The sequence below is a fragment of the Heliangelus exortis genome, chromosome 4, assembly GCF_036169615.1.
Source record: "Heliangelus exortis chromosome 4, bHelExo1.hap1, whole genome shotgun sequence".
In the NCBI taxonomy this organism is placed as follows: Eukaryota; Metazoa; Chordata; class Aves; order Apodiformes; family Trochilidae; genus Heliangelus; species Heliangelus exortis.
Window position 1 is genome coordinate 743147 of NC_092425.1, and position 14003 is coordinate 757149.

The 14003-nt window shown below is 43.0% G+C and overlaps 1 protein-coding gene and 1 long non-coding RNA gene across 17 annotated transcripts in view; one reads left to right on the forward strand and one right to left on the reverse strand.

Moving 5' to 3' along the window:
* ADGRL3 (adhesion G protein-coupled receptor L3) overlaps positions 1-14003 on the reverse strand; it is a 406353-nt gene that overhangs the window by 10489 nt on the left and 381861 nt on the right. For 2 of the 16 annotated variants that reach the window (XM_071742548.1, XM_071742546.1), the window contains one exon: positions 5670-5743. The exons of 12 other annotated variants lie outside the window; for them this stretch is intronic. In XM_071742548.1, the coding sequence (XP_071598649.1) occupies positions 5670-5743 (74 nt within the window). Of the gene's footprint in view, positions 1-389; positions 442-3780; positions 3910-5669; positions 5744-14003 lie in introns of all 16 variants that reach the window. 2 more of the 16 variants (XM_071742545.1, XM_071742549.1) reach the window with 2 other exon arrangements.
* LOC139795640 (uncharacterized) lies at positions 3906-9153 on the forward strand. The gene is made up of 2 exons (XR_011725616.1): positions 3906-8606; positions 8658-9153. It is a non-coding gene; the product is annotated as an uncharacterized lncRNA (long non-coding RNA).

Below are 14003 nucleotides of genomic sequence, written 5' to 3' on the forward strand. Positions count from 1 at the left end.
GGAAAACAAAATGGAGGCATCACAGGTGAGGACAGAGTGGGGTCTGCAATGACCCCACTCATAAAAATGCAATGACCTGGCAAATAAAAACATGAAGCTTAAAAGAAAAAATCATATGCACAGTTATATGAGAAACTAGGCTGGGTAAACGATACCACAAAAAAGAAAAATAAACAAGGAAAGCATCATCTAATCTCATCTCTATATACATATATATATGTACACATACATATATATATACATGCACATATATATACACAGACACACGCATACACGTATATATACATATGTATATTCATAGTCTCAGATTCCAAAACTGTGAGATGAATTTCCTTTATTAACTACATCATCTATATGTGATGCAATAAAAGTGAACTAAAAAAAATTACATTTGATATGCAATGTTTAGCTTTACTCCCATACTTGTCTCTCTGTAGGGCTCTAAACGACAGCATGAAGAAAAGGAAAGAAAAAACAACAAGTAAGCTTACAGCGACAGTAGGAGAAACATGAGTAAAAAGCAAACTGATGATATGCAGAAAAGAGAGTTATTGGAAATAATTTCCACTGCCCAGAATACACGAATTTGTTACATGGTTTATTTCAGGTTAAAAGTATTGACATTTTAGACAGAAAAGATATTTTATGCGCAATATTCAGTAGACTACATTTTTATTTAAAAAGTTATCACATTTAAAATGTTTTTTTTAACGCCATTATAAAATATTCAGCGTGCAACACAGATCAAGAAATAATGCCTGGAAATTTAAGAAAAGCCTGAAGCTGGTCACAGTAAGCTTGAAAAGACAGGCACTGTCAACATCACCTCCAAAGTCTTAAAAGGAATGGCTTTACTTACTGTTGGTTATAACAACCCCTGGCAACTGAAATCAGTATCTGTCTCCTTGCCAACACTGCTGTCCATCCTGTGCACCAGTGCTTTGTAAGAGTATGATTTTGCTCATCTTGGGCCTGCTGTAATTTTACAAACTTTGGTTTTTACAAATTCTGCTCTTTTTTTAAAAAAACAAATACATGGCAAACTACATGGATTTGGAAAAAAAAAAGAAAAAAAAAAGTTTGAACAATGTCATTGCTAAATGAAGCTTTTGAGAGAAAAGTGTTGAAAACAAGAGCCAGAGATGAAGATGACAGGTCAGGGATGACTCTCAGATTCCCAATTTGCAATCATCTGTGGCACACTGGGGTTTAACCAAAGCTCATTAATTGGAGTTCAGCTTTCTCTTAGAATTGGCTCTCACAAAAGCTTTTAGGCTGTTCTGAGACACCAAGGCAGCACACACCCCTTGGCAGCCAACAGTGGTGAGTGCTTAGCACATCCTCCTCCCTCTGCACTCTGTGTCCCATCAAGGAATTGCTTTCACCAGCAGGAAATGGGATGGGGGCCTTTTAGGGTCTGACTCCCTGCCTCTTTCCAGGAGTTTCTGATGGGGCAGATGGGGCAGCTCTGGCTGCAGCAGAGGGTATTTAAAATAACACACAACTAGGGAGGGGGAAAGGAAGGGGTGGATCAGATCAGGCCCCAGGCTTCTAATATCATCCAGTCCCTGTCAATGTCCAGCACCAGGAGTGGTATATGAAGGTGGAAAAAAAAAAAATTAATCATAGACCTAGTGATAGGGAATGAGTTAGCTGGATGATGTTAGCTAGCAACAGCCCCACAGCACACCAGTTCCAGCCAGGGCACACCCAGAGATGGTGACAGCATCTACTTTATAATGAATGATCATTATTTTACCATGCCTGCTGGGGCAGCATCCCCAAGTTCCAAAGAACCACTGAGGCCATCAGGCCTGGCTGGTTTTGCTAACCTTCATTTCTTCCATGTTCAGTCTGTAATTGTCCAGGGTCAATCATCAGTTTGAAAAGCAAAAGCTGTACTAGTTCTGTGGTCATTAATTAAAGGGTTGGGTTCTACTCCCTCTGAAGTAAGTGGCAAAGCTCTAGGGGCTTAAGTGTTATCATTACTGATCACACTCTCTTCATCTCCCACAGATGAAGCCTGGGTGGGTATCTCTGTTACCCATCTGGCTGTGTTGCACTGAATAGCATTTTAAAATCAATGACATTATTTTTGTGTAACAAAATGTTGTTAGCTCAGGTAACTGTATCAGAATCTAGTCTTAAAAATTGTAAGAACACAAGATTATTAAAATCCATGTAGAATCCTCCTGTCACATTTCCACTCATGCTCAATCCTTCTGTCACATTTCTGCACTGGGCTCAGTTGAGGTCCCAGACCCAAACATCAGCACTTCAATTAGGCCAAATGCTGACCTGGCATCATCTGCTGCCACTTGATTCAAATGCCCCCCAAACTTCAATGTTATCTTGCAAGGAACTATACAAAACATTAAAGCTCATTTCTACATCTGCAGTACACTGAAGTTCTTAAAACCCAGAGCATTTCATGTTTAACAGTATTCCTTTTTAAAGTAGCATTTGTGGAAGCAAATCTATTGCATGAAATTAGCATAGCTTAGGAAATCAATGAACAGCAAAAAGGTCAAACGTGTGCTTTGCTTGTGCTTGGAATGAAAATACCCTGGTGATACAGCTGAGTATCTATTTCTGTCATAAAGCAGGTGCTGCCACACAGCACAAAGTGGGTTCTCCTGCTTGCATTATAGCCATAGTTACTTTCCTTTCCTCAGAGTTCCTTTACTAGAAAAGGATTCCTTCACTGGGAGCAGGAAGCTGACACACTTGTGCTTCAATGCCACGTCACCCTAATGATTCATCCCTCTTGCAAGCAAGCCAAAAAAAAAAATTTAAAAAACCCCCAGCACCCCATGAAGTAGCAGAGCAGAAGGGAGCTACCAAGAGGCAGGAGCTGGCAGACCCCCACAGGCTCCAGCTCCTCCTCAGATCCTTATTCTGAAATGCATTTGTCTCTTCCTTATGGAAGCAGGAGGACATCAGCTTCCTAATGTGGTCCCTTCCCACAGCTGGAGCTGAGACAGAGGTGACAAGATACTGCCTTCTACAGTAGAAACCTCTGCTAGGTACAGCTGACTGCCTGGTTATTTTCCATTGCCAAAAGGAGAATGTGTAAAGGACTCTTTTGTCCCTTTTTATATTTTTTTCCCTTTTTAATATCACATACAAAATGTATTAATGCAAACAGCCAAACATTTCTTACAACATCTAAACTCTGCTTTTGGAGCTGACCTATGCTCCTCGCTTCAGCTCTCATTTTTATTAGAGATTAAGGGCAGCTTTGCTTTACTTTTTGCTTTGCTTTACCTGTGCAAGCTGGTGTGTTGCTGACCATTTTCTCTACACCATCGAACTAGAGCAGCTTTGATGGCAAAGGCCATTTTACCTTCACTTACCTTCAAAGGTGTTCCTGTTTCTGAAATGAACGGTTTAACAAGTAAATGTGCTGACAACAAAGAGAGGAATGGTCTGGCAAAATACACACACAAGACCAAAACAATACATAAGCTAAAAAGGACTGAAAAAAAAAAAAATCAAAATCAAAACCACTATGAATGCTTTGAGTAGAACTGATGAGGGTCTCTCAAAGTGAATTTGATTGCTCATGAAGAAAAAGCCTCTGGAAAATGGAAAGATGCATTGAAATGAAAGGAAGGGGATTTTTTTTTTTTTTTTTTTGTGCCCAGTTCCAAAAAAAAGAAAAGTGTGTGTGCATGGGGAGAAAAAAAAAAGGAAGAAAAAAAAAGAAAGAAATGGGCCAAAATAAGCCACAGAAAATGGAATTCTCACTAGAAAAATTAGAGAGAAACTCCAGCACACCTTGTGCGTTGTACATGCTGACAGAAGGGTTGTTATAGACCGCCGATTCCCCGAGCAATGTGTTATAGGGGTTGTTAGTGCCATGAGGACGAAGCAGAGCATTGGTTATAAGATGATTAGCCATGGCTCCTGGAGCAGCCCAATAGAAAGACAGGGAAAAAAAACAAACAAAAAAAAGGTCAATCAGGCAAATGTGGTATTAAAAAAAAAGGGGAAGAGAACATTCAGAATGACAACAGTTGAAATAGTCCTGATTACAAGCAGCCAGCTAATTAGACTCAGAAAACTGTATGCCACTAAAGCAGAACAGATGTTACTGACAATGCACAAATCCAAACCAACGCAAAAGAAAATGTATCAGAAAGCAGATAAGCTACATTTATGGTGGTTTCCTTCTTGCTCGGAGTGTAAGCCAGGCTATGCCCACATGCTTGCTACAAAGAAAGATGGCAGCCTACACAATGTGGGGGGAGAAACTATCCAGAAAGTGCCAAATGAATAAAAAATAATATGACTAACAGAAAACAGCACACTCAACTCCCACTATGGGCTAGGATCTCCTTATCAGTCTTTTACAACACATCTAAAATCAAAAAGGCAGAATTAACAACAAAAGATGAGACTAGAGCTCTCATCAGAGAAGAGCTGCTTCTCACCTCTGAGATGTTTCACTTCAGCTGCTGCTCTGGTGCTACCACCAAGCACATCCACAGCCCCCTGAACCCACCCCTGGGCACCAGAGCACCCCAGCTCCATCAGGAGTTTCTGCCAGGAGCAAGTGTCATCACACAGACCCACATTCCAAAACTTTCTCTTTGTCCCACAAACACCTTGCTTCCCCACTCCTGGACCTCTCTGGTGTCATTTCCAAGCACTCATCCAGCAGTTGTTCTCCTGCTTTGGTTTTCCCTTCTAGCGCCAGTCTCCAGGACTTGTGCTTTTCAGGATCATCATGGCTTGGCAGGCAGCTGCCAAGACCTACCTTGATTCCTATTGCAGGCATCAACCTACAAAGCAAAGCCTTCTCCCCAGACTTCTGGATGATTAAAAAAAAAATAAAAATCCATTATGGCCTTGCTCCAAGTCTCCTCTGAGATCCAAAGAGACAACTGACTCAAAAACTTGTCCCCAGGGGCCATTCCCACTGTCACTGGTAGAAAACTAGAGCAGGCATACTCCAGAACACCATGGTTTTTACCTCCAGGGCTGAACAGCCTGTCAGAAGGCTCAGGTTACCTGCTTGTCACCAGCACCTGATAACCCCAACACAAAAAGACAGTTCCCAAACCCAGCAAGGACACCTTCATCTGTGGCTGGGACACGGAGACATCATTTACCTCTTTTGTGGGTGGAGGTGGCCCCATGGACTGGCAGAGGCAGTCTTGGTGAGGAATGTGCTGTGCTGGGTATGCTCTCTTCTCTGTAACTCATTACCTGATTTTTTTTTTCCTTTCATTTTTTTTTTTTTATTTAATGGAGTTACTGAGGATATATAAGCCCCAAGAGCCTCTGGCTGGTACAACACTCCCTAGTGGTGAGCCCTCTGGAAGATCACATCTATTAGTTATTTTTAAAAAACCAAAAACTGGCCCAACCTAAGGCTGGGTAGAGGCCCCCAGAACTGCCTCCTGTGCTGCTGGCAGGCTGGCTCCACTTCCCAGGATGGTGTTTCTCCACATTTGGGCAGGTAGAGGAAAGAGCAGACTGCTCTCCAGCCTCTCCCTCATCCTCCCCCAGTTCTTCCCAGCCCCAAGCACATGGCATTACCAAATCACTTCATCAGTCTTTTGAGCACAGGACAAAGTAGAAGGCAGCACTATATGGGGGCTGCATGCCAGGGAGGCTCCTCTACACATGCAGCTGGAAAAAAAAGACTTGTTTTCTCTCACCTGATATTTTTGGCTATGCTGATGGAAAGCAAGATGAGCTGCTGTGTTTGGAAATAAGGAAACAAAGCTGTCTCCTGTAAGAAAACATTATATGAATGCTTAACTAAGCAACCTCGAATGTAACTAACAGGTAAATGAGTAAATTCTTTCTTTCTGGTAACTTATTTTTCATAATCTCTTATACATCTGGCATGAGGGACTCTAAGAACCACTTCTCTTCTTGCACTAGTTTTATAGCATTGTAAGTCCTAAGTCCATTAAAATTGTTTCTGCTTTCATTCCATTTTTAATCAAGCTGGGCCATAAAAGATTCAAAAAGGGACTCAGTTTTATACAGGTAACAGGAATGTCCAGAGTTAATGCCAGCCATAAATTCAGAAGTGATATAATCCTTCCATGTGAGGTTTAACCCAATATCCAATTTGATCTCTATGAGATTTGATAGAGAGGAATATCCCTGCTGCATGGTTTTGATTAGCCTGAGATGCCTTTAAATGCCAGCTGCCAGGAAGAGCACCCCATTGGCTACATCCCTGGAAGGTGGGAAGAAGCTCATCCTGCCACAGCTGGGCAGATCCAGATGTTCTGCATGGGGACAGCTCTGCCTGCCTGTCAAGAGAGGAGAAGGGACTGAGCTGTACCAGCACCTAACGCCTTGTTCACTTGGGCTTCTTGGGGTGGGGGCTCTGAAGGGACCAAAGTGCACACAAACCTGGCTCTTTCAGGCTGTTACAAAGTAGTTTGTTTCTGGCAATTTTTAATGCAGATACATGACCTTGACTAGGAACTCAACAGAAATTTGAAAGCACTGAATAAGTCTATTTTGCTGTATTGGGTAGGTAAAAAAGGGGCCTTGGTCCAACAGAACAGGCACCCATCCCTGGAGGCAGCTACTGAGCAAAAATGCTGCATCTTCTACCTTCCTATCTCTTGATTGCTGAGGGCATAAAATTTTTTAAATTTACTGATCAAAATGGCACCTTTGGTGGCAGTGCTGAGTAATTCTCCTGATGCAAATCCCAAACAAGTCCACTGCTGACACGTTCAGCTACTTTTACAAACTCAGAAACCCAACTGGGTGCCAGGATCACTGCAGTAGGTCCCTGTCACGTTGGACTGGCCACGGCAAACTTCACACCCTCTGCAGATCACAGTAATTGTAATCTCTGCCATCTTAACAATTAAGTGGTGTGTACCTTGTATTCATTAACTGCTGGGAGAGAAGGGCTGCATTCAGGTTCCAAAGAGCCCCCTGGTGAAGCTTTAGATAAAAGAGTGAACCAGACGAATCCCCATTATTTGGTTTCTCCTTCCCAGGAGGGAGAGAGAAAAAGGAAATCCTAGCCATACATTTAAGTATCATTCTGCCTTTTTCATAACACTTTATCATTGCTATAGCAACCAACGGGGCCATTAGGAAGAGTGGATTAAGTCTTGCAGATGAGGCAGAAGCAGAAGGAGTAGGTGTACTATCAAACTATGACCCCCTTTGCATGAGAAGAGCCTTGGTTATAAACAGCCAACAAAACCCCAGTAAAGCAAGCATGGGATCAAAGCAGTTTGCTGTTCCAGAACATTATGAGAGAAAGCAAAGGGGCTCATTCTGCAGCCCTGTGCATGGATACACAGCCAGGTCCAGATGCCTGGGCTGCAACTGCAAAGGTCAATGCATCTCTGGGGACCCAAAAAGCAGAAAAACAGGGCTGAGAGCAGGAACAGCAGGGCTGCAGGTACCTGCCAACCACCCTGAATCTTCTTCCCAGCAGTGTGCTCTCAGGACCTGACCTTTGGCAACTGTCTGGCTTGGTGCTGGCTCTGTGCCTGATATCCTCAGCAAGAAGCACTCATTCACTGCTTATTTTTATTTATTCACTTATGGTTGGGTCCTCGCCTCTCAGCATCTGTGGTGTGACACAGATTTCTCCCAGCAAATCCCACAGCCGTGTCCCATCCTTGCTTCCCTCCATTTCAGCAATAAAATGTTATACTTGCTATACAGATGCCTCCTCTGCCACTTCCCAAAGCACCTTGAGCCCAGCACACAGCCATCACCCTCTGCTTGCTTTAGTCAAGGTGACCACCTCCAGCTCAGCTGTGCTGAAACACCTTCAGTTCTGCTACTTGGAGACACCCTACTGGAGGGACAGGACCTTTCCCACCCAGGTGTACTGTGTGCATGTGGGAGCATGATTTTGGGGTTGGAAAAAAAGATGGGGTTCACAGCCACAGGTTCACCTGGGTACCCCCTTGTTCAGTGTGATGAGATCATCACAACCACCAAACATAATGAACAGCAGAACTTTCACCTCTATAGAAATGTTCCCTACAAAGACAGCAGCACAGCTATAGTTCCAAGTCTCCTTGTTCTCAATGATACCCAACCAAGAATTAAAATTCAGTGCAAAACAGAGCTATCAGGCCAGCCCTGATACCCCAAATGACATTCAGATTCAGGATTCTGGCCATGTCAGTGCTCAGTTCAAGGTGTCCTGATGCTGCATTTCCTCAAGTGAAGGATTTATGTACTGTCACCATGAGGAGAAAGGAACAGTGATCTTACAGAAGGCAAGTATTGGCTGGACAACAAGCAGATGTTAATTTGTGTTTGTTTGTTTTCGGAAGGAAGAAACAGTAACAAAACCATGTACTGATGTGGCCAATCTTTCTGTTTTCTCCCCATTTTGCCAGCCCTGCAGCTCCCTTCCCCAGGGGCTGGGGCACAGTGCTGGTAACTCCTTCCTACTCTGCCTCATGAAGCACCCAGCCTATCTTGCTGTTCACAGCCACTATAAATCAAGTCCCTCAACCTCTCATCTGCATCTCTTTGACTTCAAATCACCCGACAGAGATGAGTGACAGCCAGAGAGAACACGGGGCAGCCCCTGAAACTGTGGTGCCTGAGCAACCAGGGAGCACAGTGTAGCACACACACCAACAGTGTGGTGAGAGATCAGCCCTCTCTGTGTCCCAGGACAAAGCCCCTACAAGATGTGCTGCCTTACCCTGACCACTGTAAACTCAACTCCTTAACTCCTACCTCAATAACCTCTCAGCACTGATTCCAATTTGTAAATTCTGGCTGGTTCTGTCCCTCACTTAGCATTGATTTAATTATTCCACTTTACTCCTGGGGAAAGAAAATAACATTCAAAGTAGGTCTGTAGGAGTCAAAGCTCTAGTACTCTCTGTGACTTTCCTTATCACATTCAGTAGTGTTCTTTTCTGTCTTACAGGCAGAATTTTCAAGCACTTAAAGAATCCTGGTCTTCCACATGGTCACTTGAAATTTATTCCAGCCATGAGTGCAATTATGAAAGGTGAAAACACAGGTACTTGCTGGAGGACAACAGGTACTTTCAGCATTTTTCCTGGTTCTCACCAACAAATGCTGTGATGTTTAGATTTATCGAGCTGTGTTCTTATAACAGCCAACAGGATTCAGTTAATAAACTTCAATAAACCTCCCTATTAAATTTCTCTCAAATAGGTTTGTTGTCACTTGCAGCATCTAATCTATTCATTGAGAAGCTATTAATACTGACTGCCGTGAAATGGAGTTTCAGCAAATGAGCTTGTTAAGCTCTGGGCTATCTTCTGCCACACCAAACACCCTGTACTTCTATGGAGAGACAGGAGAGGAAAGGCATTTCTTTACTCCTCTTTTTCTGCCTTTCTTCTGCAATGATTTCAGATGATGAACCTGTGCTGGGTTTTAACCTGCAGGCCATGTTGAAGGCCCACAGCTAAGTCTGCATCAGTTTATAAATATTCACCACTCATTGATTCCTCCTCAGCTGCCTGGAACAGAAATGTTGTCCCAAGATGGGACATTTCTTTTTACCACCACTATCGTTTCTCCAAGGTTTTACACCTCATTGTACCTCGATGACACAATCCTGCACTATTCCTAATTGTTCCTGCTTATGCTTATTTCTCATTAGACTTGAGTGAGAGGTGCAGAGAGCTCTGCCTATGGGAGAAACTGGACCAGCCTTATAGGGACCTGTACAAGCAGCCATATTTTCTTCCTTTTTCCTTCACAGTCACCGTACTCTGCTGGATCTAATACTCCCCAAAGCCTGCTCTTATTTTAAAAATTGCCTTGCCCTTACTTTTCCTCTTTAAATCTGATCCACCTAATGACTGAACTTCCAATTATATGGCTGTCAATCCTAAAATCAAAGCCAGTTCATAATACCTCCCAAAGGAAGAATGTCACGTCACTCACTGAAATCACTGCAACAAATCTCAGCTAACTCAGTCCCAGGCAGCAGAAAAGCAAAATAAACCAGAAAACAATTGGCAGTGGGATTCATTTTGCACGTAGGCATAAATAGGAGGCAAATTCCCTAAGTTTTGGTTCTCGATGTAGAAAATCATAACTTTCCTGGTGTAAAATATGTGACTGAAGGAAAAACAAAACAAAACTATTAAATAAAATGGAAATTTCAAAGCCCTGATATAAATTGATCATGCTATTTCATTTGCAGGCTCTCCCTAGTGTGGTGAGCACTGCTAGGAGCACATGCTGCAGCACTCAACAAGCTGTGGCTGAACAAGAGGCTGGAAAACAGCCTTAGAATCTTAGATTTCAAGAATGATGAGAAAGAAATGAGATTTGCACAATGGCAGATAATGGTCTCTGAATGGCTACAGATGCTGCTGCCACTGCCAGGGCCATCCTGAGCTTAACTGTGACAAGTCCTCTGCATCCTCCTCCAGAGAACCCTGAGCTTTACTGAAAACAGGGCACGAAGAACTGAAAGCATCCCAGGGGCAGCTCAGGTTTAAACAGAGGAACCTTTGCTCCACACCACACCCTTGGCTGTGCAGTGATGGCACCCACAAGAGGGAGGTGTCAGCAGGAGACTGACGTTTCTCTTTAATCCAATTATTTGTGAACCATTCAGTGCTTCGGAAAAGAAAAGAATGCAAAATATTTTCATACCCAGGAATACTTGAGCGATTCCCCTCTAGGCATCTGCAGATGCATTCATGAAAAAGGAATGCAACCACAGGCACCTTGGACATCCTCCTGATTTCTACCCCAATACCACAAAAGGAACAAGAATAAAAGAAAAAAAAGTGATTTCACAAATTTGAAAACATGTTTAAGAATTACAGTGGTCATCATTAAGTTTTCCTGCCAACTTGTGTGTTCATACAGCCACAATTTGCTAACTTAAAATGAAAAAAACCCCACGCCATAAAACCAACTCTCTGAAAGTGATGACATGAAAACTGGCTTCACAGGAGAAACTGCCAATTGTAGAAAGAAAACAAATGGAAAGAAAACAGAGAAAGTATTTATCCTGCAATATCTTAAAGCCACAAGAAGAGGCACAGGTGTTACAGAGCAGCAAAGAAACATTTAGACAAAGTGTTTGATCAGACTGGAACTGGATGACCTTTAAGGTCCATTCCAACCAGACCATTCTTTGATTCTATGATAAATCCAGTTCAAATCTGTCACATCAGTGACATCAATCCATCGAGGAGTGAGTGAGTATCTTGAGGAAGACTGATGTATGCCAGCAGCAGCTCTTCCATACTCCAAATTCCTACCAGCTCTTTGTTTTACCCAGGCACCAGCAGCAAGGGACCAGCATCTCAAAGGGGCCACAATGAGCAGATATTGTTCTTTGAAGTGTACCAGGAACCTCCTCTGCTTGTCTCTCCTTCAATCACACCAAACTCTACCCTTATTTCCAAGTTATGTACTGACCTTGACCCTCACCAGACAGCTGAACTGAAGCACCTGCATCTTGCACCCCTGTGACACATCAGGGAGCCCTCATCTCTAAACAGAAAGGGAAAATTTGGGGAGAGCTACCCAAACCCCAGTCACTGCAGAGCCCCAGTGCTGACCTGCAGCTCCTGCCTCCTGGAGTGACAGTCTCCCATGAAAGGAAGAATTTCACTGTCTCTTGTGTTTTCTCAGTAACTGCTTCTTAAAAATGCAGGATAACGTGGCCACCCGAAGACAACTGAAACCTGTAACACACACAATCCTCCCTGCTGAGTTAACAGCACAGATACAATTTCAGCCTGGAACTCACAGCTTAATCATATTTTTGGGTGGGTGGGAGGAATTTGATGGGAGATTTCATTTAGGAAACAATCAGGTCTCTGTTGGGTTAGAAATCAGGATATTAATGTTCTTCATTTTAATTTTCCTCTCTGACTCAGATTCCCACTGTTTGAATTTGAGCTCAATTTGTTCTGTTCATTATGAAAAAATCCACATGAATTTGACATTAAACTGATTATCTCTGAAAACAGTAGCAATAATTTCCCTTTTCCTGTGTACATTTCAGATTAAGTCTTTGTACTTGATACAAAAATGCAGGGGAGAAATAATGATGCAAAGAGAAACCAAGTCTTTATTCTGGAGCTGAGACGTGCAATGACATGCATTTGGGAAGCAACAGCAAGGGGCAGGGACAAACAATACCCCTGTTTCTATTTTCCACTTCAGACCATTTACATGGGAACAAACAGGGAACTGAAGATGGCTTTCCCAGTCAGGAATAATTTGTGGTGTGCTGATACTGGGGACTTTGGGGCTTTGTGATGACTCTCGGATGGGGTTTGCTGGCAGGGGAGTGGTCCTGAATGGACCATGCACACAGCCAAAGTGATGCACAAACTCCTCTTCATACAGCAAGGCTGTGAATGCAATGAGCTACTGAACCTGCTGTCTGGTTTGTAAGCCAGGACTCAGAACATTACAGAGTGAGTACAGCTCTTGACCCAGAACAACAGACTGCTGGAGTAATTTCTCCATTTATTTCCCCAAAGAAAGAAAAACCACTAAGATACAGCAAGGTTTTGCCACGAATGAAGATACAGTTCTCCTTATCTGCTAACCTGAATGGATGTGCATAGCTCCACCAGTGCATTTTCCTGTAACAAAGCATGGCCTCACTCCAATGACAAACTATCTCTGCTGCTCTCCAGCCTTGCCAAAAACTCTTGACACCCCCCCAGCAACTTGAAAACCTGAAGGGTAACAAAGTGATACAGTTCACCATGACTTTCCCTTCCCAGTTGTCATGTATCCAAAGAGATAGAGTCATCACTGTATTAATCACCTCTCTTCTAAGAGAAAGCAACAGACTGGAGTTGCACTGCTGCTTGTTGGAAAGGCTGTCTGAGCTACAGGGAAACTCCAAAGGTACAAACCTGCATGTTTCTGAGGTGGATTTAACCTGAGCTTGGGCCTCTGCTGCACCATCACAGCATCATTTTCAACTCATCAGTAATTAGATGTTACCTTCAGGAAACACCTGAAATGCTTGTGTATATCTTAGGAGTCAAGAGTGCAGTTTTCATTACAGAACACATTAAGTCAGACAAGTTTGGGGTTATGCCTGAAATTCCTGGGATTATACATGAGAATAAGAAAAACAACATTACTGCAAACTACTCAAGGCAGAGGGTGGGGTGGTCCAGGGGGCAGGTAGAAGAGAACAGATGATCTAGAGCTGAAAAAAGGCAGAATCAGTGTGGTATCTCCTACATCAGAAAAAGACATAGTTACTTGAACAGGGGATGGGATGGGAGGGTCCAGAGATGCTGGTTATCATCCAGGAGTATGGAGAACCAGAGCAGTCCTGCCTGAGAAGTTATCAAGACACAGGGGGACTGCCAGTACTGTCAATGAGATCAGGGAAAAAAAGGTTAAAATGATCAAGTTTCCCATCTGGAGGGTATCTCCAATGCTTTCTATTCCCATGACAAAAGCATGAAAAATCAGTGTTGGCCCAGGTCATGGAAAAGTGCATTTGGGCCAGGGGATGGGGCAGTCCTGGGGAGAAAGGATCTTTTTCTCCCTGTTTTAGAAAGGGGCTGCTGTCTGAAGGCTCTGGGAAAAATACCAGCTCACAAAGAATGTTTGATCTGGGATAAAACAGATACTTCCATGCAAAAGGTATCTAGGCTGGGAGGGCTGGAGAGGGACTTCTGAACAGGTACTCTCACCTGTTGTACCAACTTCAGACAGGCAAAGCTACTAACCATACAACACAGACTCCTCTGAGCTTTTACTGCACACCTATAAATAAAACATTAATGAAACAGGTCCTTTAAAACTTGATACATATTAAAATATTAAGAGGAAGACAAGAACTGTGAAAACCATATTGCCCCACTGTTCTGTTCAGACTGCAGTTCTCTGGAGAGACTCAAGAAACAACTTATGCTCTATGCAAAACCCCAAGCCCATAAACATTTCTTTTCATCTGGAATAAACAGGATGAAGTGTGAAATATCTGGGATGCTATACATCTGGCATTACTGTTGGTATCAGTGTGTTTTCTTAGCAGAACTGAC